The sequence below is a fragment of the Globicephala melas genome, chromosome 6 (genome assembly GCF_963455315.2).
Source record: "Globicephala melas chromosome 6, mGloMel1.2, whole genome shotgun sequence".
Taxonomy (NCBI): domain Eukaryota; kingdom Metazoa; phylum Chordata; class Mammalia; order Artiodactyla; family Delphinidae; genus Globicephala; species Globicephala melas.
The window spans coordinates 87,973,209-87,998,539 of record NC_083319.1 but is presented as its reverse complement, the minus strand read 5'-3'; the positions used below and the strand labels follow the sequence as shown (position 1 = coordinate 87,998,539).

The 25,331-nt window shown below is 37.2% G+C and overlaps 1 protein-coding gene across 3 annotated transcripts in view; it reads left to right on the top strand.

The window, feature by feature from the left end:
• The first annotated feature begins 476 nt into the window (after nucleotides 1–476).
• The window catches only part of ZNF782 (zinc finger protein 782), a 63,144-nt gene continuing 38,289 nt past the window's right edge, over nucleotides 477–25,331 (top strand). For all 3 annotated transcript variants that reach the window (XR_011377551.1, XR_011377550.1, XM_030832919.3), the window contains exons 1-3: nucleotides 477–576; nucleotides 2,788–2,838; nucleotides 9,106–9,232. Coding sequence is in view for 1 of the 3 variants with exons in the window: in XM_030832919.3 (XP_030688779.2) it covers nucleotides 2,824–2,838; nucleotides 9,106–9,232 (142 nt within the window). In the remaining 2 variants the exon portion in view is untranslated. The remainder of the gene's footprint in view (nucleotides 577–2,787; nucleotides 2,839–9,105; nucleotides 9,233–25,331) is intronic.

The following is a 25,331-nucleotide window of genomic DNA, read 5'->3' as shown; positions in this document are numbered from 1 at the left end:
CAAGTTGAAAAATTACAAAATTATAACTTTACAGCTATTTAATTTCAATCCTAAATACCTCAGTCATCCTGCCTTTTTTTTTTACAAAACCAATTTTCTTACGTAACTCAAAATTTTTTCACACTTTACCTACGTAATGGTAATTTTAACGTTTTCAAATATCCAATCCATATTCAAGTTTCCCCAACTGTCTCCAAATGCCTTATGAAAAAACTGCTAGTTCAATTGGGAGCCAATAGAGGACCACCCTTTGCATCTGGCATTTAAGTTGATATTTAACCCGTTCTCTTCAGGATCTTTGAGAGGCTGGGCAGGATACTTGTAAGACATCGCCCTTCAGCTTTCTAAAATACGTAAACGCCTAAAGAGTGACTGCAGCAGTGGACGCGGAGGTCTATGGGAAATGTAGTCTTGAATCCTTCTGTTTTACCGCGCGGCACTCTGGGAAGGGGATTCTGGGCTGCTTCTGCGCGTGTGCGGCTGTATCCCCGCCTCCTCTTTCGTCTTCTCTGGACTCCAGGGAAGAGGTTTGGGAAGCTGGGAGTCGGCGCGGAAAGTGAAGGGTGCGCACCTGGGGTGAGAGTGCGGGGGGACCAGCTGAGAGGGGTGCATTTGTGCCTAGGGATGGAAGCGGAAAATCTTTGGGACTCCCTCCCGCCAACGCCGGTGTATGCGCCCGGGCGGGCCCTCAGCCTGGGGGAGACCGGTAGGGGGTGACCCCGGCCCTCGGGCTCCCGGGGTACAGGTCGGGCTGGTCCGGTTAAGAGCAGGTGCTCAGTGTAGGCCTGGGTGTGTGGGGACTGTGTGCTCGGCCCCGCCTGCAGCCCGACAGGGGAAAAAAAGCCCATGTCGGCGGCAGGGGGCAAAGTGAATTTATAGTGCTGACGGTGGCCAGGGGTCTGCGATGAGAGCCCCAGCTCTGGAGCAGAAGGGCCCGGTAAATTACAGGTCTGTCACCTGTAAGCAGGGTTACAGAAGGAACCTGGGTAAGAGGTATTTCATATGAAAATGATACTAATGATGACTGTTTCATGGCGTTGTTTTGAAACTTAGATCTAAGTCATCACTTCTAAAGCATTTAGACTAGTGCCAGATACTGAGCACTGAGTAAGTGACAACTGCTGTTATAGTTGGAAGACACTTTATTCTTTTCATTGGACGGCTTTATGTTATCTCACTACCACTTTAACAAAAACCGAGGCTCAGGTTGGTGGAACGGTGTGGTCAGGTCACAAGCTAGTAGTGAGGGAGTTTAGATTCAAGGGCAGGTGTGCTTTACTTACAGCCTGTCTTTGTCTAAATATCACACCTACCTAATACCGACATTGTAGCCTTCACAGCACTTAGCAAAGAGGCCTGTCGCTGGTTCCCAGAAGTATAAGGGAAAGTGAATGTAGATGGAATCCTACCATGTGTCAAAATGTGTTCTGGGATTTCTAGTGTCTCTTCAGGTCACTTGGGGCAGACAGAGGTCCCTGGCCCCTTCTGCATTGTCAGGCTGTCTGTCTTTTAAGTCTGGTATTATAATGAATTCCAAGAATTAGGTTTTTGCTCCTAAAATGAATTGTTTCTTGGATCCACGTCCCAGTTACCTTGAAACAAAGTGACCCTTGTGAAGTAGGAAGCAGGGAGTCTCTGTTAACAGGGAGTCTCTGTTAACAGGAGTCTTACCTGGAAGAGAGCACCCCTATGACCTTAGACCTCGTTCCAGAGCCTCAGAGCAGAGACAGAAGAGCCCAGAAAGGAGCCGATCCTAGATTTGCAAGATCAGAAGCTGTTCTTAATCTCCCTGCTCAGAATGAGCCAGTCTTGATGATGACCCCATCTCCAGAAGCCACCAGACTATGTGACAGTGGGGGGTTTGGGCCAGCCTTGAGAAGAGCAAGGTGAGCTGAACTGGTCCAGGGGCAGGCTATTCAGGAAAGGCCATTTTGCTGGAGAGCTTGTGAGGGTGAGGTCTGGGGGTAAGGGATAACCAGGCAGAGGGAAGGAAATGCTGTCTCCACTCCCCTTAAATGCCCCCCCCCAAAGATGCTGTGTTGCTGTCACGTGTGTCTATCACCACATGTGACACTAGTGATATGCTGACCTCACAGGATCCCAGAATGATGATATGTGAAGGGTTTTCCAAGGTCATCTATTTCTAACTCTCTTGAAATCTTTAAAGACATCGGGCCTGAAAAGTTCAGTGACTTGCCCAGGGAAACCCAGTTTGTTTGTTACAGAATCAGGAAAACAGTGCACTTCGCCCTCTCACAGGTAGGTCACCAAAAGGGCCTTTTGACAAATATATCACGGCTGAAACAATTAAAATTTCCTGCCTTAAGGCATCCCATCTCTTTTATTAGGCTTTCTGTAGATTGTTTATACCAGCGGGTAAATAATATTAATAAGAAAAATAGATAGATGGTGCATACTGAGTATTGTTCTGCTACGTTAATTTTAATGAAAGTATAGTGTCTTATCCTTTGGTGTATTTAATTCAGCTAATCTTCTGTTGTTTTTATTTACTTGTGTTAGGACACATGCATTATTTTTAAAGTGATTGAGAAAAGTTTACATTCACTCAGTTAAAAACTGCAGATTTAATCCTCATGGTCTTCTCAGAGTCACACAAAGACAGGTGGTACCACCTGTATGTGATCACTCTAGTGCCTTTTCAAGGCCGAGAGGGCCCTATGCCTATAAGGAAGATGATCCCCAACTGGGGTGCTGAGATTTTGGGGGTGAATCTTGGAGGTATAAGACAGGTTATGTCTCATGACACCCATCTTTCTGTCCCCTCAGCTGAACCACAGTTCTCTACTCTCCCAAGAGCAGAAAATGAACATACCTCAGGTGAGCTCTTTATTCTTTCCCCATTTTGCATTTTTGTGGATTTATAAGGTTAAGAAGCATCCATGCATTAAATGGAAAAATAAAAATAGATCAAGTCAATCTTGAGGGATAATATACACTATTTTACTATTAATTGTGATGTTTGCTGTCAGCTTTTGGTAGGTTACCTTTGTCAGGGTAAGAAGGTTGCCTCCATGTATCTGTTTGTTAAGATTTCACATTAGTCATGAATGTGCATTAAATTACATTGATTACATTTTGTGTATCTATTGGAGCAAAGCTATAGCTTATTTCCTTTAATCTATAAATACTGTAAACAGTATAATGGATTTTCTAATGTTAACTTAAATCCCTGTGTAGACCCTAATGGCTAATAAGTGTGGTAAGTTGCTTCTTACATATCTTCCTAGGACTTTTTGCAAATACTGTATTTAGGATTTTTATTTTTGTATCCACAACTTGGATTAGACTATGCTTTCTTGTTTCTGTGTCCAATTATGGTATCATGGTCATAGTCTCATAAAAGGAAATGGGACATTTTCCTGCTCCTTTTCTTTAATAATAATTTAGATGAGAAAATTGTGTTACACGTAGATTTTGTTAAACTCACCTATAAATTAGGGCCTTATGAAGACTTTTTGCATGAAGATTTTGATTAATTTATTGGTCATAAGTCTATGATGGATTTGTATGTTTTTTTTTAGTGTAACTTTCCTCATTACGTTTTCATAGAAAATTGTTCATTTTTATTTATTTATTTGTAAATTTTGGCTGCGAAGGGTCTTAGTTGTGACACACTGGATCTTTGTTGTGGCATGCAGGATCTTTAGTTGTGGTATGCGGACTCTTAGTTGTGGCACGCAGGGTCTTAGTTGCAGCATGCATACAGGATCGGATCTAGTTCCCCAACCAGGGATCGAACCTGGGACCCCTGCATTGGGAGCTCAGAGTCTTACCCACTAGACCACCAGTGAAGTCCCTATTTATGTTTTTAAATGTATTTTCATGAGCTTGTTGATAGTATTCTCTTAGGATTTCAAAATCTTTGTTATATCAATAATTTCCTTTTTTGATCAACTTTAAAATTTTATTTCAGTGTAAAGCTTGCCAATCAGAAAAGGACAAAGTATGTTCTCGTTGGCCCAATCTAAAACTAAGAATTTCTGTGTCTGAGGGTCTTAGTATTCTGTGCTGGCAGAATAGAATAGAGGAACTGGGAGTAGAGGAACGTGCACTTGCCATGTTTGTGCTTTCTACCTTTGCATACCCACCTGTCAGCACCATTTGTTGACAAGAGAATCCTTTCTCCATTGAATTGCATTGGCATCTCTGAGGGAAATCAACTAGCAACCTATGTTTGGGTCTGTTTCTGGATTCTGTTCACTTCTTTTTTTTATTTTTTAAAAAATTTTATTGAAGTATAGTTGATTTACAATGTTGTGTTAATTTCTGCTGTACAGCAAAGTGACACAGTTAAACATATATATACATTCTTTTTTGTATTTTCATTATGGTTTATCACAGGATATTGAATATAGTACCCTGTGCTATACAGTAGGACCTTGTTATTTATCCATCCTATATATAAAGCTTGCATCTGCTAATCTCAAACTCCCAATCCTTCCGCCCCCCACCCCTCCTCCCCCTTGGCAACCACAAGTCTATTCTCTATATCTGTGTGGACTCTGTTAACGTCTGATGACCTTAATCCTTTTGCTAATACCACGTTGCCTTGATGAGTGTCTTTATAGTAACTCTTGAAATCAGATAATATGTGTCTTCCAACTTGGTTCTTTTTTAGGAGTGTTTTGGAGATTCTAGGTACTTTGCTTCTGTATAGAAAGTTTTGAAAATTGGCTTGTCTCTCTCAGGAAAGCCTGCTGAGATTTTGATTTTGACTGCACTGACTCTATAGAATCTGTAATATCGATCAATTTGGGGAGAATTAACATCTTGATCAAAATGTCTTCCAGTACATTAACACATTATCTCTCGCAATGTGGGGTTTTGAGGGTTTTCATTTTTATTCTTTTGAGTCAAAAGGATAGTTTTCACTTACAGTTTAAAAGAATAAGTCTACATTTTGAAGATAAACTCTAGTGGGGTAGTAGTGAAAGCAGGAACAATATAGGAGGCTATTTCTATAATCCTAGCAATAAATGATGATCATTTAAGGGTGTTAGTTGCTTTCAAGTGGTCAGATTCTGAAGGTAATTTAAGGTAGAGCCAACAGTCTAGGAGTGTGTGTTTCTTCTCCACAACCTTACAAATAGAGTGTGCCATCAAACTTTTTGAATTTTTACTAATGTGATTAAAAATGATAACTCAAGTTTAGTTTTACAAGCTTTCCTCTTCTCATGAGTGAGGTGGAACATCTTTTTGTTTGTAATTCATCTATATTTCTTTTTTATTGAACTGTTTATTTCTTACTGTTTTCCTGTTGATGTGCTGATTTTAATTAATATATCCAATATATCTTTATAGCCATTTTTCAGTGATATAAGTTGCACAATTTTCCTAGTTTTTCATATTTTTGCCTTGCTCATGTTTTTTTTAATTTTTGCCATAAAGGCATTTGTTTTTTGCTTTTAACTGTGGTGAACTTTTTTGGCATTTAAAAAAATGTATTGAAATACAGTTGATTTACAATGTTGTGTTAGTTTCAGGTATACAGCAAAGTGATTCAGTTATACAAATGTATATACATATATATACATATACATATATATACGGTATATATATTCTTTATCAGATTCTTTTCCATTATAGGTTATTACAAGATATTGAGTATAGCTCCCTGTGCTATACAGTAGGTCCTTGTTGGTTATCTGTTTTATATATTGTGGTATGTATATGTTAATCCCAAATTCCTAATTTATCCCTCCCCCCCCTTTGCCGTTTGATAACCATAAGTTGTTTTCTACGTCTTTGAGTTTATATCTCTTCTGTAAGTAAGTTCATTTGTATCATCTTTTTAGATTACACATATAAGTGATATCATATAATATTTGTCTTTCTTCTTCTTATGATAATCTCTAGGTCCATCCATGTCACTGCAAATGGCATGATTTCATTCTTTTTTGTGGCTGAGTAATATTCCATTGCATATATATAGATATATGTAGATATATACACACCACATCTTTGTCCATTCATTGGTTGATGGAAATTTAGGTTGCTTCCATGTCTTGGCTATTGTAAAATGCTGCAATGAACATTGGGGTGCATGTATCTTTTCGAAGTATGGTTTTCTCCAGATATATGCCCAAGATTGGGATTGCAAGATCATATGGTAGCTCTATTTTTAGTTTTTTAAGGAACCTCCGTACTGTTCTCCATAGTGGCTGCACCAATTTACATTCCCACCAACAGTGTAGAAGGGTTCCCTTTTCTCCACACCCTCTCCAGCATTTGTGATTTGTAGATATTTTGATGATAGCTATTCTGACTGGTGTGAGGTGATACCTCATTGTAGTTTTGATTTGCATTTCTCTAATAATTAGTGATATTGAGCACCTTTTCATATGCCTGTTAGCCATCTGTATGTCTTCTTTGGAGAAATGTCTGTTTAGGTCTTCTGCCCATTTTTGGATTAGGTTGTTTGGTTTGAGCTGTTTGTATATTTTGGAAATTAATCCCTTGTCAGTAGCATCATTTGCAAATATTTTCTCCCAGTCTGTAGGTTGTCTTTTCATTTTGTTCATGGTTTCCTATGCTGTGCAAAAGCTCTTAAGTTTAGTTAGGTCCCATTTGTTTATTTTTGTTTTTATTTACATTACTGTAGGAGACAGATCCAGAAAAATATTGCTGTGATTTATGTCAAAGAGTGTTCTGCCTGTGTTTTCCTCTAGGAGTTTTATAGTATTTGGTCTTACATTTAGATCTTAAATCATTTTATTTTTGTGTATGGTGTTAGAGAATGTTCTAATTTCATTATTTTACATGTAGCTGTCGAATTTTCCCAGCACCACTTGTTAAAGAGACTGTCTTTTCTCCCTTGTATATTCTTGGCTCCTTTGTCATAGATTAGTTGACCATAGGTGTGTGGGTTTATTTCTGGGCTTTCTATCCTGTTCCATTGATCTGTATGTCTGTTTTTGTGGCAGTATCATAGTGTTTTGACGACTGTAGTTTTGTAGTATAGCTTGAAGTCAGAGAGCATGATACCTGCAGCTCAGTTCTTCTTTCTCAAAATTGCTTTGGCTATTCAGGGTCTTTCGAAGGCATTTGATTTTTATGTTGTCAAGTTTAGCGGTTTTTTCTTTTATGCTTCCTGGATTTTTAGTCATAGTTGGGCATTTCCCACTCTGACCTTATAAAAGAATTGCTCTGTGTAGTCTTTTAGAGTATGATTTTATTTTTTACAGTTAGATCTCGAATACATTTTAATTTTATCCTGCTCTGTGGTGTGAGATGTAGATCAGTCTTTTCCCAGATGGCCATCTAGTTATTCCGATGACATTTGTATCTAGCCATTTCTCACTCATTTAAATGATGTCACCTGTATTCAAATAGGAAATTGACTCTGTTTATCATTTCTCCTACTACACAGTTTCTTCAGTTTAAGCTTGGACATCTTTCTGGGCTTTCACCAGTGCCCTGTTCCTTTTTCCCACTTCTACATTTATATTAGATTGTGGGCAATATTGTTCTATTTTTTTTATCAATACTACCTTACCCTCTATCTTCCAGAATTTGTTCAAAATTCAGGCCTTGTGCTGGGACGTTTCTCTGAATTCCTCTTTTGTCATACTTTTATAGCTATAAAAGCTTTTTATTTTACCTGAATGTGTTTTTGGAGGCAGGGGATGTAAATGTGTGTGTTCAGTTTATTCCCTTGAACTAGAGAAATAATTTTTGCTTGTAATTCTCTCGTCTCTTAATTTCTGGTACTCTAATCTTTCTGTTTTCTCTTTCTATCACTTAGAAATTCTTTCTCAGCCTTCCTGGCCTATCTTTCTACCTGCCTTTTAAATTTTGCTATTCCCTTGAATTTTGTACTTGCTCCTTTTCTTTCCTAAAGTTTCTATGTCCTTTCTGAACCAGCCCTTTTTCCCTGATGACTTAAGTTACCATCTTAATGACTGTCTCCTAGATCCTTATTTTCATTTTAGATTTCCCTTCTCCGTTCCAGAATCTTGCAGCCAACGATGAAATAAATAATTCCATATGTTCCATGGGTGTTTTGAGTGCAGTTGAACAACATCTGCTCCCTGTGACCCAGCCTCTGATTCTTACTTATTCTTCCAGTCTCTGGGTATGGCATCAGCATCTACCCACTTGCTTGTGCAGCATCTCTGTGTATTAATTTCCCATTCTTTATCGCTGTTGCTTTGCCTTAGTATAGGTCATTTCTTAAACTGGGTATTTTGTTCGGTCGCTGAATATATTGTCCACTATTCGTATAGAACAATGGTTCCTAACTAGGGGTGATTTTGCTTCCCAGGAGACATTTGGAAGTATTTGGAGATATTTTTGATTGTCATGATTGGGAATGCTATTGATATCTAATCAGTAGAAAACAGGGATACTGGTAAATATCCTAAAATACACAGGACAGTCTTCCACAAAAATAGCATTATCTGGTCCAGAGTGTCAGTAGTGCCAAATTGAAGATACCCTGCTATAGAGCAAAGGCAGAGTTAGTCATCTTTTATAGCATTTTGTTTTAAACTCTAAACAGTAAAAATGTATCTGGAGAAAACCATGGTTCGAAAGTATACATGCACCCCAGTGTTCATTGCAGCACTGTTTACAATAGCCAAGGCAAGGAAGCAACCTAAATGTCCATCAACAAATGAACTGATAAAGAAGATGTGGTAGATATATATATATACACACACACACACACACACACAATGGAATACTACTCAGCCATTAAAAAGAATAAAATAATGCCATTTGCAGCAACATGGATGGAAAGGTGGGGAGGGAGGGATAAATTGGGAGTTTGGGATTGACATATACACACTAGTATATTTAAAATAGATAACCAACAGGAACCTACTGTGTAGCACAGGGAACTCTGCTCAATATTCCGTGATAACATAAATGGGATAGGAATTTGAAAAAGAATAGATATATTTATATGCATAACTGAATCACTTTGCTGCACACCTGAAACTAATACAGCATTGTAAGTCAACTATAGTCCACTAAAAAATAAAAATTAAATAAACAGTAAACATAGTAGGAGTTAGTTTTCAAAAATATTTTCCATGTCCCAATTCTGAACCCTCAGATTGATTAGAAATATGTTGTTAACAGGCATCAGTGTCATTCAAGGACGTGACTGTGGAGTTCACCCAGGAGGAGTGGTGGCAGATGGACTCTGCTCAGAGGACCCTGTACAGAGATGTGATGTTGGAGAACTACAGCCACCTCGTCTCAGTGGGTGAGCAGACCTTACCATGTGACTTCCTCAGGAATGCAAATTCAGTTTTTTCTCTTTTTAAATGTTAATCACTTTTGTTGACGAATATTAAATGGAAAATTTAGCACTTTTCAATGTACAAGTCAATAGGTTTTAAAAGATTATACAGTAGATTACCATCATCAAAATCATGATTTGGAATATTTTCATCATCCCCCCCAAAATTCCTTGTACCCCTTTGCAGTGAGTCCCCTCCTTTCATTCCTACTTCTCAGACCCCAAGCAATCACTGATCTGTTTTCTATTTCAATAACTTTTCCTTTTTTCGAATTTTACATAAATGAATTCGTAAAGTATATACTGTGTTTTGTCTGGCTTCTTTCATTTAGCATGATGCTTTTGAGACTCGTGTGTGTGTGTGTGTGTGTGTGTGTGTATCACAGGTTTATTCTTTTTATCCTTAGTAGAATTCCTTTGTGTGCATATACCGCAGTTTGTTATCCTTTCAGTTCATAGACACATGGGTGTTTTCCCAGTTTGGGGCTGTTATGAAAAAGCTTCTATGAACATTCACATATAAGTCTTTGTGTCAGTATCTTTTCATTTCTTGCGTAAATACCTAGGAGTGGGCTTACTGGGTCTTCTGGTAAGTTTATATGTAACTTATTTAGAAAGTGCCAAATGTTCCCAAGTTGGGTCTACTGTTTTTCATGCCTATAAGCAATGTCTGAGAGTTATCATTGCTCTTTGATTACAAACATTTCTAGTTGCATCTTATTGGATTTTAATTTGCATTTCTCTGGTAATTAACAATGTTGAACTTCTTTTCATGTGCTTTTTAACCATTCATAATCTCCTTTAATGAAGTATCTCATGAAATCTTTTGCCCATTTTTTTGTATAGTTTTTTGGTTTGCGTCTTATTGTTGAGTTGAAGGAGTTTAGATCTTTATCAGACACATGTTTTGCAAATGTTGTATTCTCTAGCTCTGGCTTGCCTTTTTTTTTTTTTTAACATCTTTATTGGGGTATAATTGCTTTACAATGGTGTGTTAGTTTCTGCTTTATAACAAAGTGAATCAGTTATACATATACATATGTTCCCATATTTCTTCCCTCTTGCGTCTCCCTCCCTCCCTATCCCACCCCTCCAGGCTGTCACAAAGCACCGAGCTGATCTCCCTGTGCCATGCGGCTGCTTCCCACTAGCTATCTACCTTATGTTTGTTAGTGTATATATGTCCATGCCTCTCTCTCGCCCTGTCACAGCTCACCCTTCCCCCTCCCCATATCCGTTCTCCAGTAGGTCTGTGTCTTTATTCCTGTCTTACCCCTAGGTTCTTCATGACAGTTTTTTTTCTTAAATTCCATATATATGTGTTAGCTTACGGTATTTGTCTTTCTCTTTCTGACTTACTTCACTCTGTATGACAGACTCTAGGTCTATCCACCTCATTACAAATAGCTCGATTTCGTTTCTTTTTATGGCTGAGTGATATTCCATTGTATATATGTGCCATATCTTCTTTATCCATTCATCCAATTATGGGCACTTAGGTTGTTTCCATCTCCGGGCTATTGTAAAATAGAGCTGCGATGAACATTTTGGTACATGACTCTTCTTGAATTTTGGTTTTCTCAGGGTATATGCCCAGTAGTGGGATTGCTGGGTCATATGGTAGTTCTATTTGTAGTTTTTAAAGAACCTCCATACTGTTCTCCATAGTGGCTGAACCAATTCACATTCCCACCAGCAGTGCAAGAGTGTTCCCTTTTCTCCACATCATCTCCAGCATTTATTGTGTCTAGATTTTTTGATGATGGCCATTCTGACTGGTATGAGATGATATCTCATTGTAGTTTTGATGTGCATTTCTCTAATGATTAATGATGTTGAGCATTTTTTCCTGTGTTTGTTGGCAGTCTGTATATCTTCTTTGGAGAAATGTCTATTTAGGTCTTCTGCCCATTTTTGGATTAGGTTGTTTGGGTTTTTTTGTTATTGAATTGTATGAGCTGTTTGTATATTTTGGAAATTAATCCCTTGTCAGTAGCATCATTTGCAAATATTTTCTCGCAGTCTGTAGGTTGTCTTTTCATTTTGTTTATGGTTTCCTATGCTGTGCAAAAGCTCTTAAGTTTAGTTAGGTCCCACGTGTTTATTTTTGTTTTTATTTCCATTACTGTAGGAGACAGATCCAGAAAAATATTGCTGTGATTTATGTCAAAGAGTGTTCTGCCTGTGTTTTCCTCTAGGTTTTTTATAGTATCTGGTCTTATATTTAGATCTTTAATTCATTTTGTTTTTGTATATGGTGTTAGAGAACGTTCTAATTTTATTATTTTACATGTAGCTGTACAGTTTTCCCAGCACCACTTGTTAAAGGGACTGTCTCCATTGTATATTCTTGCCTCCTTTGTCATAGATTAGTTGACCGTAAGTGTGTGGGTTTATTTCTGGGCTTTCTATCCTGTTCCATTAATCTGTATGTCTGTTTTGGGCCAGTACCATACTGTTTTGATGACTGTAGCTTTGTAGTATAGTCTGAAGTAAGGGAGCCTGATTTCCTCAGCTCTGTTTTTCTTTCTCAAGATTGCTTTCTCAAGATTGCTTCTCAAGATTCGGGGTCTTTTGTGTTTCCATACAAATTAAAATGTTTTTTTGTTCTAGTTCTGTGAAAAATGCATTGGGTAGTATCATCATTTTGAAAATATTAATTCTTCCAATCCAAGAACATGGTATATCTTTCCATCTGTTTATGTCATCTTCAGTTTCTTTCCTCAGCATCTTAGAGTTATCAGAGTACATGTCTTTGGCCTCCTGAGGTAGGTTTATTCCTAGGTACTTTATTCATTTTGATGCGATGATAAACGGAATAGTTTCCTTAATTTCTTCTGATCTTTCCTTGTTAGTGTATGGAAAGGCAATGGGTTTCTGTGTATTAATTTTGTATCCTGCAACTATACTGAATTCATTGATGAGCTCTAGTAATTTTCTGGTAGCATCTTTAGGATTTTCTATGGATAGTATCATGTCATCTGGAAACAGTGACAGTCTTAGTTCTTCTTTTCCAATTTGGATTCCTTTTATTTCATTTTCTTCCCTGATTGCTGTGGCTAGGACTTCCAAAACTATGTTGAATAAAAGTGGTGAGAGTGGACATCCTTGTCTTGTTGCTGATCTTAGAGGAAATGCTTTCAGATTTTCACCATTGAGTATGACATTAGCTCTGGGCTTGTCATATATGGCCTTTATTATGTTGAGGTAGGTTCCCTCTATGCCTACTTTCTGGAGAGTTTTTATCATAAATGGATGTTGAATTTTATCAAAAGCTCTTTATGCATCTATCGTGATGATCATATGGTTTTATTCTTCAGTTTGTTGATGTGGTGTATCACACTGATTGATTTGTGGATATTGAAAGTCCTTGCATTCCTGGGATAAAGGCCACTTGATCATTATGTATGATTCTTTTAATGTATTGTTGGATTTGGTTTGCTAGGCTATGTTGAGAATTTTTGCATCTATGTTGATCAGTGATATTGGCTTGTAATTTTCTTTTCTTGTGGTGTCTTTGTCTGGTGTTTGGTATCAGGGTGGTGGTGGCCTCATAGAATAAGTTCGGAAATGTTCCTCCCTCTGCAATTCTTTGGAATAGTTTCAGAAAGATAGGTGTTAACTCTTCTCTAAATGTTTGATAGAATTCACCTGTGAAGCCATCTGGTCCTGGACTTCTATTGGGAGTTTTTAAATCACAGATTCAATTTCAGTAGTTGTTTGTTCATATTTTGGTCTGTTCATATTTTCTATTTCCCCCTGGTTCAGTCTTGGGAGATTGTACTTTTTAAAGAATTTATCCATTTCTTCTAGGTTGTCCATTTTATTGGTATATTTTATTGTCCATGTTGTTGGCCTGTAGTAGACTCTTATGGTCCTTTGTATTTCTGTGGTGTCAGTTGTAAATTCTTTTTCATTTCTAATTTTATTGATTTTGGCCCTCCTCTTTTTTTCTTGATAAGTCTGGGTGAAGGTTTTTCAATTTTGTTTATCTTTCCAAAGAACCAGCTTTTAGTTTCATTCATCTTTTCTATTGTTTTCTTAGTCTCTCTTTCATTTATTTCTGCTCTGATCTTTATGATTTCTTTCCTTCTAGTAACTTTGGATTTTGTTTGTTCTTCTTTTTCCAGTTGTTTTAGATATAAGGTTAGGCTGTTTATTTGAGATTTTTCTTCTTTCCTGAGGTAAGCTTTTATCGCTATAAACTTCCTCTTGGAACTACTTTTGCTGCATGCCATGGGTTTTGGATTGTCATGTTTTCATTTTCATTTGTCTCTGGGTATTTTTCGATTTCCTCTTTGATTTCTTTGGTGATCCATTGGTTGTTTAGTAGCATATTGTTTACCCTCCATGTTTTTGTGTTTTTTGCAGTTTTTTTTCTTGTGGTTGATTTCAAATCTCATAGCATTGTGGTCAGAAAAAATGCTTGATGTGTTTTCAGTTTTCTTAACTTTACTGAGGCTTGCTTTGTGGCCCAGCATGTGATCTATCCTGGAGAATGTTCCATGTGCACTTAAAAAGAATATGTATTTTGCTACTTTCTTATGGAATACTCTAAAAACATCAATTAAGTCCATCAGGTCTAATGTGTCATTTAAGGCCTGTGTTTGCTTATTGATTTTTTTGTCTGGATGATCTGTCCATTGATGTAAGTGGGGTGTTAAAGTCCCCCACTATTATTGTGTTACTGTCGATTTCTCCTTTTATGGTTGTTAATGTTTGCATTGTATATTGAGGTGCTTCTGTGTTGGGTGCATGTATATTTACACTTGTTATATCTTCTTGGATTGATCCCTTGATCATTATGTGGTGTCCTTCTTTGTCTCCTGTAACAGTCTTTATTTAATTTAATTTATTTTTTATTTTTTTGCGGTACGTGGGCCTCTCACTGTTGTGGCCTCTCCCATTGCGGAACACAGGCTCCGGACGCGCAGGCTTAGCGGCCATGGCTCATGGGCCCAGCCGCTCCGTGGCATGTGGGATCTTCCCGGACCAGGGCACGAACCCGTGTCCCCTGCATCAGCAGGCGGACTCTCAACCACTGCGCCACCGGGGAAGCCCCAACAGTCTTTATTTTAATGTCTATTTTAATGTCTATTTTGTCAGATATGAGTATTGCTATTCCAGTTTTCTTTTGATTTCCATTTGCATGGAATACCTGTTTCCATCCCTTCACTTTCAGTCTGTGTGTTTCAAGGTCTGAAGTTGGTCTCTTTTAGACAATATACGTATGGGTCTTGTTTTTGTATCTATTAAGCCAGCCTGTGTCTTTTGGTCAGAGCACTTAATCTGTTTACATTTAAGGTAATTATCGATATGTACATTCTTATTGCCATTTTGATAATTATTTTGGATTTGTTTTTTTAAGTCTTTCTTCTTCCTTTCGTCTTTTCTTTTCTCTCTCATGGCTTGGATTCCTCTTTCTTTTTCGTGTGTATATCTATTATAGATTTTTCATTTACAGTTACCATGATGTTTTTATACCGCAGTGTATATATTTATATACATGATTGTTTTAAGTTGCTAATCTCTTAATTTCAAGTGCATTTCAAATATCCTGCACTTCTACTCTCTCTCACGATTTCTGGTTTTGATATCATAATTGTGCCGTGGATGATTTCCTACCCTTATGTTTGCTTTCCCATTTTGTAATTTTCTTGTTTCTAGTTGTTGCCTTTTCTGCCTAGAGAAGTTCCTTAGCATTTGTTATAAAGCTGGTTTGGTGGTGCTGAATTCTCTTAGCTTTCACTTGTCTGTAAAGCTTTTGATTTCTCCATCAAATCTGAATGAGATACTTGCTGGGTAGAGTATTCTTGGTTATGGATTTTTCCCTTTCAGCACTTTAAATACATCATTCTAGTCCCTTCTGGCCTGCAGAGTTTCTGCTGAAAAATCAGCTGCTAGTCTTATGGGGATTCCCTTGTATGTTCTTTGTTGCTTTTCCCTTGTTGTTTTTAATATTTTCTTTTTGTCTTTAATTTCTGTCAGTTTGATTACTGTGTGTTTTGGCATTTTCCTCGGGTTTATCTTGTATGGGACTCTGTGCTTCTTGGATATGGGTGATTGTTTCCTTTCCCATGTTAGGGAAGTTTTCACCTATTATCTCTTCAAGTATTTTCTTAGTCCCTTCCTTTCCCTCTTCTCCATCTTGGACCCCTATAATGTGAATGCCGGTGTGTTTGACGTTGTCCCAGAGATCTCTTAAACTCATTGTTTTTCATCCTTTTTTCCTTTTTATGTTCTGCAGCAGTGATTTCCACCACTCTGTCTTCTAGCTCACTGTTTCATTCTTCTACCTCATTTATTCTATTAATTCCTAATTGTGTATTTTTTATTTCAGTTATTATGTCCTTCTACTCTCTTTGGTGGTTCTTTATATTTTCTGTTTGCTAAAAATTTCTTATAACTTCTCACTCTGTCCATTCTTTTCCTACCTTCTGGGATCATCTTTATGATCAGTATTCTGAACTCTTACGCAGGTAAATTGGCTATCTCCACTTCACTTAGTCATTCTTCTGGGATTTTATCTTGTTCCTTCATCTGGGATATATTCCTTTGCCATCTCATTTTGTTTAAATTAATACTTGTATTTTTATGAATGTAGTAGCTTAGTTACGTTTTCGACCTTGGATAAGTGGGCCTCTGTAGGGGATGTCCTATGTGTCCCAGCAGTACACTCCCCTCCCATCACCCAAAGGCTGGGACCAGCTCATCCCAGGGTAGGTTCTGACCTGTGTTTGTGGACTCAGTTCTGTAGGCTGCACGATCATAATTTCCTTGCTTCTGGTATCTGCTCCCTGGAAGATGAGGTTTGTCTAGAACCTTGTGTGGGCTTCCTGGCAGGAGCATCTGGTGCCTGCCCACTGGTGAGTGGAGCTGGGTCTTGGCCCTCTGGTGGGCAGGACCATGTCAAGGGCTGTGTCTAGAGGTGACTGTGGGCTCAAGAAGTCTTTAGGCAGCCTATCTGCTGATGGATGGGGCTTATTCCCCCCTTGTTGGTTGTTTGGCCTGAGGTATCCCAGCACTGGAGCTTACAGGCTGTTGGGAAGAGCCAGGTCTTGATGCTAAGGACCCAAAATGTCTGCCTCCAGCCAGAGTTCATGTACGTCTCCGCTATGTCTGCAACCAGCTTTTATGACCCCAGAGAGAGCCACAGCCTCCCTAAGAGACCCTCCAAGACCAGCAGATATGTCTGGCCCAGGCTCCTATGGAGTCACTACTTTTGCCTTGGGACCTGGTGTGCACAGGACCTTGTGTGTGCCCTCCAAGAGTGGAGTCTCTGTTTCCCCCAATCCTATTGTGCTCTTGCAGTCAAGCCCCACTGGCCTTCATAGCCAAATGCTCTGTGGGCTCCTCCTCCCGATGCCGGACCCCTAGGCTGGGGAGCCTGGAATGGGGCTCAGAGCTCTCACTCCTGTGGGAGAACTTCTGCTATATAATTATTCTCGTTTGTGGGTCACCCACCTGGGTGGCATGGGATTCTATTATATTGTGAGTGTGCCCCTGCTACCGTCTCAAGGTTTCTTCTTTGTCTTTGGATGTAGAATATCTTTTTCTTGTAGATTCCAGTCTTTTTTATCAATGGTTATTCAGCGGTTAGTTGTGATTTTGGTGTGCTGTGCCATTTTATCATATGTGGAGATTCATGTAACCACCACCACAATCCAGATACAGAACTAACTATTCCATCACCACAAGGATTTCTGTCATGCTACCTCTTTAGTTTCATACCCATCCCCTCTCCCACACTATGCCTAATCTCTGCCAAATATTAATCTGTTCTTCATCTCTATAATTTTGTAATTTCCAGAATATTATATAAATGGAATCATACAGTATTTGATATATTGAAATTGAGATCTGCCCAAGTTGTAGTGTGTAGTTTATTTCTTGTTTTACTACAATGGTATTCCAGTCTATAAATGGATGTATTATAATTTGTTTAGTCATTCACCTATTAAAGGACATTTTGGTTGTTAATTTTTGGCTATTATAAATAAAGATGCTATGAACATTCATGTTCAGATTTTTGTGTAAAATAAATTATTATTTCTCTGGGATAAATGCCCAGGAGTGTGATTGGAGCTGTATGGTAAGTATGTGTTTTGTTCTTTAAGAGACTGTCAAACTCTGTTATCAAAAAGACCACGAACAACAAATGTTGGCAAGCATGTGGAGAAAAGGGGACCTTTGTATGCTATTGGTGGGAATATAAATTGGTGCAGCTGCGTACTAGAAAACAGTATGGAGGCTCCTCTAAAAGCTAAAGATAGAACTATATGATCCAGCAGTTCCACTCCTGGGTATATATCCAAAGGAAATTAAAACACTTTAATTCAAAAAGATACATGCACCCCAATGTTCACAGCAGCATTATTTACAACAGCCAAGATATGGAAGCTACCTAAGTGTCCATCAACAAATGAATGGATAAAGATGTGGTATAGATACACAATGGAATATTTACTCAGCCATAAAAAAAAGAGTGAAATTTTTCTATTTGCAACAACATAGATGGACTTGGAGAGTATTATGCTTAGTGAAATAAGTCAGACAGAGAAAGACAAATACTGTATGATATCACTTATATGTAGAATCTAAAAATTAAGACAAACTAGTGAAGATAACAAAAAAGAAACAGACTCACAGAGGGAACGAACTAGTGGTTACCAGTGGTGAGAGGGGTAAGATAGGGGTAGGGGATTAAGAGGTACAAACTACTATGTATAAAATAAGCTACAAGGATATATTGTACAACACAGGGAATATAGCCAATATTTTATAATAACTATAAATGGAGTGTAACCTTTAAAGATTGTGAATCACTGTGTTGTACACCTGAAACTTACATAATCTGTAAATCAACTATACCTTAATTTAAAAAAAACAGAAACTGCCCAGAATGGCTGAACCATTTTGCATTTCCACCTACAGTTTGTGAGAAATCCAGTTATTGATACTTTCTATCCTTCCTTGTACTTGTTACTATTTTTTGTATTAGTGGTTGTAATAGGTGTGTAGTAATATCTCATCTTGGTCTTAACTTGCATTTCCTTAATGGCTAGTGATGTTAAATATTTTTTCATGTGTTCATATGCCATCTGTATATTCTTAAATAGTAAATGTTCATGGCTTTTGCATATTTTTTTCTACCTTTATTGAGGTATAATGACAAATAAAGATTGTATATATCTAAGGTGTAAGACCTTTTTTTTATATATGTATACATTGTGAAATAATGGCCACAGTCAAACTAATTAACATACCCATCATTTGACATAGCTCCCTTTTTTCGGAGGTGGGGGGTGGGGCTTGTGAGTACACTTAGGATCAACTCTCTCGGCAAATTTCAAGTATACAGTATAGTATTGTTAACTACAGTCACATTTGTATATAAGATCTCCATAGCTTATTCATCTCTGGTTAATTGACCTTTGTACCCCTCGACCAACATCTTCCCGTTCCCTAGCTCGCCAACCCGTTTAAACCAACATTCTACTCTCTGTTTCTATGAGTTTGACTGTTTTGAATTCCACTGAGATCATGCAGTATTTGTCTTTCTGTTTCTGGCTTATTTCACTTAGCATAGCGTCCTCTAGTTTTATTCATGTTGGGGCAAATGTCAGGATTTCCTTCCTTATGTGGCTGAATAATATTCTATTGTGTGTTGATATACCACATCTTCTTTAATCATTCATCTGCCGATAGACATTTTTAGATTGTTTCCAAATCTTGGGTATTTTGAATAATGCTGCAGTAAAAACGGAGTGCAGATATCTCTTCAAGATCCTGATTTCACTGACTTTGGATATATACCCAGAAGTGGAATTGCTGGCTCATAAGGTAGTTCTGTGTTTAGTTTTTTGAAGAAACTCTATTGTTTTGCATAATGGCTGTACGAATTTACATTCCCACCAACAGTGTACAAGGGTTCTGTTTTCTCCACATCCACAGCAACACTTACCTTTTGTCTTTTTGATAATCACCATTCTCTAACAGCTGTGAGATGATACCTCATTGTGGTTTTGATTTGCATTTTCCTGATGATTAGTGACATTGAACACACTTTCATATTCCTGTTAGCCATTTGTATGGCTTCTTTTGAGAAATGTCAACTCAGGTCCTTTGCCCATTTTTATTTGCTTTTTTGCTATTGAGTTGTATGACTTCTTCATATATTTTGAATATTTACTCCTTACAATTATTATTATGATTTGCAAATATTTTCACCCGTTCTTTGAGTTTCCTTTTTCATTCTGCTGATTATTTCCTTCTCTGTCCAGAAGCTTTTCTGTTTGATGCAGTCTCACTTGTCTATTTTTGCCTTTGTTGTCTGTGCTTTTGTTGTCATATAAACCATTGCCAAGACTGACGTCAAGGAGCTTTTTACCTATGTTTTCTTCTAGGAGTTTTATGATTTTAGGTCTTCCATTTATGTCTTTAATCCATTTTGAGTTGATTTTTATGTACAGTGTTAGACAAGAGTCCAGATTAGACTTCTACATGTGGGTGTCCGGTTTTCCCAGCACGATTTATTGAAGAGACTATTCCCCCATTTTGTGTTCCTAGCACTCTTGTTGAAGACCAGTTGACTGTAGATGTTTGGATATGTTTCTGGGCTCTCTGTACTGTTCCATTGGTCTGTAAGTCTGTCTTTATGCCAGTGCCATACTGTTGTCATTACTGTAGCCTTATAGTATATATACTGAAGTAAGGAAGTGTGGTGCCTCCAGGATTGTTCTTCTTTCTTAAGATTGCTTTGGCTAAGCAGTCTTGAGGGAAAAAAACAGAGCTGGAGGAATCAGACTCCCTGACTTCAGACTATAATACATAGCTACAGTAATCAAAACAACATGGTACTGGCACAAAAACAGAAACATAGATCAATGGAACAAGATAGAAAGCCCAGAGATAAACCCATGCACCTATGGTCAACTAATTTATGACAAAGGAGGCAAGGATATACAATGGAGAAAAGACAGTCTCTTCAATAAGTGGTGCTGGGAAAACTGAACAGCTACATGTAAAAGAATGAAATTAGAACACTCCCTAACACCATACACAAAAATAAACTCAAAATGGATTAGAGACCTAAATGTAAGACGGGACACTATAAAAGTCTTAGAGGAAAACATAGGAAGAACACTCTTTGACATAAATCACAGCAAGATCTTTTTTGATCCACCTCCTAGAGTAATGGAAATAAAAACAAAAATAAACAAATGGGACCTAATGAAACTTCAAAGCTTTTGCACAGCAAAGGAAACCATAAACAAGACCAAAAGACAACCCTCAGAATGGGAGAAAATATTTGCAAACGAATCAACGAACAAAGGATTAATCTCCAAAATATATAAACAGCTCACGCAGCTCAATATTAAAAAAACAAACAACCCAACCCAAAAATGGGCAGAAGACCTAAATAGGCATTTCTCCAAAGAAGACATACAGATGGCCAAGAAGCACATGAAAAGCTGCTCAACATCACTAATTATTAGAGAAATGCAAATCAAAACTACAGTGAGGTATCACCTCACACCAGTTAGAATGGGTATCATCAGAAAATCTACAAACAGCAAATGCTGGAGAGGGTGTGGAGAAAAGGGAACCCTCTTGCACTGTTGATGGGAATGTAAATTGATACAGCCACTATGGAGAACAGTATGGAGGTTTCTTAAAAAACTAAAAATAGAATTACCATATGATCCAGCAATCCCACTACTGAGCATATACTCAGAGAAAACCATAATTCAAAAAGACACGTGCACCCCAATGTTCATTGCAGCTCTATTTACAATAGCCAGGTCATGGAAGCAACCTAAATGCCCATCGACAGACAAATGGTTAAAGAAGATGTGGTACATATATACATGATGGTACATATAGACATGGATGGATCTAGATACTGTCATACAGAGTGAAGTAAGTCAGAAAGAGTAAAACAAATATCGTATATTAACGCATATATGTGGAACCTAGAAAAATGGTACAGATGAACTGGTTTGCAGGGCAGAAATTGAGACACAGACGTAGATGTAGAACAAATGTATGGACACCAAGGGAGGAAAGTGGCGGGGGGTTGGGGTGGTGTTGTGATGAATTGGGCAATTGGGATTGACATGTGTACACTGATGTGGATAAAACTGATGACTAATAAGAACCTGCTGTATAAAAAAATAAAATAAAATTCAAAAAAAATTAAAAAGAAAAAACAGAATGCTTTGGCTATCCAGGGTCTTTTGTGTTCCATATGAATTTTAGAATAGTTTTCTCTATTTCTATAAAGACTGCCACTGAAATTTTGATAGGGATTGCATTGAATCTATAGATTATTTTGCATCATATGGACATTTTAACAGTATTTATTTCTTCAATTTGTAAACGTGGGGTGTCTTTCCATTTATCTTCTTTAATTTCCTTCTTCAACATTTTATAATATTCAGTGTACAAGTCTCTGACCTCTTTGGTTAAGTTAATTCCCAAGTATTTTTTAATTTCCTTTTTGGATAATTCATTGTTGGTATAGAAACACAACTGATTTTTGTAGGTTGATTTTTGTATCCTCTAACTTTCCAAAATTTATTTATTAGTGCTAACGTTTTCTTCAGTTGAGTCTTTTGGGTTTTCTACATATAGAATTTTGTCATCTGTAAACAGAGATAGTTTTACCTCTTATTTTTTTATTTAGATGTCTTTTATTTATTTTTCTTGTCTAATTACCCTGGGTAGGAGTTCTAATGCTATGTTGAATATAAGTGAGAGTGGGCATTCTTGCCTTGTACTGGATCTTAGAGGAAAACTTTTAGTTTTCCCCCACTGGCTGTGGGCTTTTCATATGTAGCCTTTACTAGGTTGAGGAAATTGTCTTCTATACCTATTTTGTTGAGAATTTTAATTGTGAATGGGTGTTGAACTTTGCCAAATGCTTTTTCTACATCTTTTGAGATCTTTTTTCTTTCATTTATTTAATGTGATGAAACACATGGATTGATTTGCATATAGTTAACCATCCTTGTGTTGTCCCAAGGATAAATCCCACTTGTTCATGATTTAAGTTCTTTTACATGTGCTGTTAAATTTAGTTTACTAGTCTTTTGTTGAGCATTTTTGAATCTCTATTCATTAGGGATATTGGTGTATAGTTTTCTTGCCATGTCTTTCTCTGGTTTTAGAATCAGCGTGATGCTGACCTCATAAAATGAGTTTGGAAATGTTCCCTGTTCCTTTTTTTAAAAAAATTTATTGGACTATAGTTGATTTACAATGTTGTGTTAGTTTCAGGTTTACAGCAAAGTGATTCAGTTATACATATATATATATTCATTCTTTTTCAGATTCTTTACCCAGATAGGTTATTACAGAATATTGAGTAGAGTTCCCTGTGTTATACAGTAGGTCCTTGCCCTATTCCATTTTTTAAAAGAGTTTAAGAAGGATTGGTATTAATTCCTTGAGTGTTTGGTAGAATTCTACCATGAAGCCATCTGGCCCTGGACTTTTCTTTCCCAGGAGTGTTTTGATTACTAATTAAGTCTTCTTATTTTTTTATAGGTCTGTTCAGGCTTTCTGTTTCTTCATGATTCAGTTTTGACAGGTTGTATGTTTCTAGGCATTTATCCATTTCACCTCAGTTATCTAATTTGTTGGCCTAGGGGCAAGACGGGAATAAAGATGCAGACATCCTAGAGAATGGACTTGAGGATACGGGGAGGGGTAAGGGTAAGCTGGGACAAAGTGAGAGAGTGGCATGAACATATATACACTACCAAGTGTAAAATAGATAGCTAGTGGGAAGCAGCCGCATAGCACAGGGAGATCAGCTTGGTGCTTTGTGACCACGTAGAGGGGTGGGAACCACGTAGAGAGGTGGGATAGGGAGGGTGGAATAGGGAGGGTGGGAGGGAGGGAAACGCAAGAAGGTAGAGATATGGAGATATATGTATATGTATAAATGATTTACTTTGTTATAAAGCAGAAACTAACACACCATTGTAAAGCAATTATACTACAATAAAGATGTCAAAAAAATCTGTTGGCATAGTTGTTCATAATAGTCCTATATGATCCTTTTTATTTCTGAGGCATCTGTTATAATATCTCATCTTTTCATTTTTTATTTTGTTTATTTGAATTTCTCTTTTTTACCCTTAGTCTAGCCTAAGGGTTTGTTGACTTTGTTTAGCTTTTCAGGAAAACAACTCTTACTTTATATTGTTCTGTTCTCTATTTCTAATCTAATCTTTATTATTTTCTTCTTCCCACTAACTTTGGGCTTAGTTCTTTTTTCTACTTCTTTGAGATTTAAAGTTAAGTGTTTCTTTGATATGCTTCTTTTTTAATGTAGATGTTTATCACTATAAACTTTCTTCTTATACTGCTTTTGCTGCATCTCACACGTTTTAGTATGTTTTTGTTTTTCTTAAGATACTTTTAAAAATCCCTTTTCATTTTCTTTTTGACCCAATATTTGTGCAAGAGTATGTTATTTAGTTTCCACATATTTGTAAATTTTCTTATTTTCTTGCTGTCACTGATTTCTAGTTCAGAAAAGATACTTAGAATGATTTCAGTCTTCTTAAATTTGTTAAGACTTGTTTTGCAACCTAACATCTATCTTGCAGAATGACCCATGTGTGCTTGAAAGAATGTGTATTTTTCTGTTGGGTGATGTTCTATATATATATATATATATATATACACATATACACACACACACACACACACACATACATACACACACACACATGCACACTCTAGACTGGGTGTGCATATGTTTATAATTATTATACCTTCTGTGGAATTTACCTTTTTATCATTACATGATGATTTCCTTTGTCTCTAGAGACAGTCTGTTTTGTCTGCTGTACGTATAGCCACTTCTTTCTTTCTTTTTAATGTGTTGTTGGATTCTGTTTGCTAGTATTTTGTTGAGGATTTTTGCATCTATATTCATCAGTGATATTGGTCTGTAATTTTCTTCTTTTGTAGTATCTTTGTCTGGTTTTGGTATCAGGGTGATGGTACCCTCATAGAATGAGTTTGGGATTGTTCCTTCCTCTGCAATTTTTGGGAAAAGTTTGAGAAGGATAGGTGTTAGCTCTTCTCTAAGTGTTTGATAGAATTCACCTGTGAAGCCATCTGGTCCTGGACTTTTGTTTGTTGGAAGATTTTTCATCACAGTTTCAATTTCATTACTTGTGATTGGTCTGTTCATATTTTCTACTTCTTCCTGGTTCAGTCTTGGAAGGTTATACCTTTCTAAGAATTTGTCCATTTCTTCCAGGTTGTCCATTTTATTGGCAGAGAGTTGCTTGTAGCAGTCTCTTAGGATGCTTCGTATTTCTGTGGTGTCTGTTGTAACTTCTCCTTTTTCATTTCTAATTTTATTGATTTGAGTCCTCTCCCTCTTCTTCTTGATGAGTCTGGCTAATGGTTTATCAATTTTGTTTATCTTCTCGAAGAACCAGCTTTTAGCTTTATTGATTTTTGCTATTGTTTTCTTTGTTTCTATTTCATTTATTTCTGCTCTAATCTTTATGATTTCTTTCCTTCTGCTTACTTTGGGTTTTGTTTGTTCTTCTGTCTCTAGTTCCTTTAGGTGTAAGGTTAGATTGTTTATTTGAGATTTTTCTTGTTTCTTGAGGTAGGCTTGTATAGCTATAAACTTCCCCCTTAGAACTTTTGCTGCATCCCATAGGTTTTGGATCGTCGTGTTTTCATTGTCATTTGTCTCTAGGTATTTTTCGATTTCTCTTTGATTTCTTCAGTGATCTCTTGGTTATTTAGTAACATATTGTTTAGCCTCCATGTGTTTGTGTTTTTTACGTTTTTTTCCCTGTAATTCATTTCTAATCTCATAGCGTTGTGGTCAGAAAAGAGGCTTGATGTGATTTCAATTTTCTTAAATTTACCGTGGCTTGATTTGTGACCCAAGATGTGATCTATCCTGGAGAATGTTCCATGCGCACTTGAGAAGAAAGTGTAATCTGCTGTTTTTGGATGGAATGTCCTATAAATATCAGTTAAATCTGTCTGGTCTATTGTGTCATTTAAAGCTTGTGTT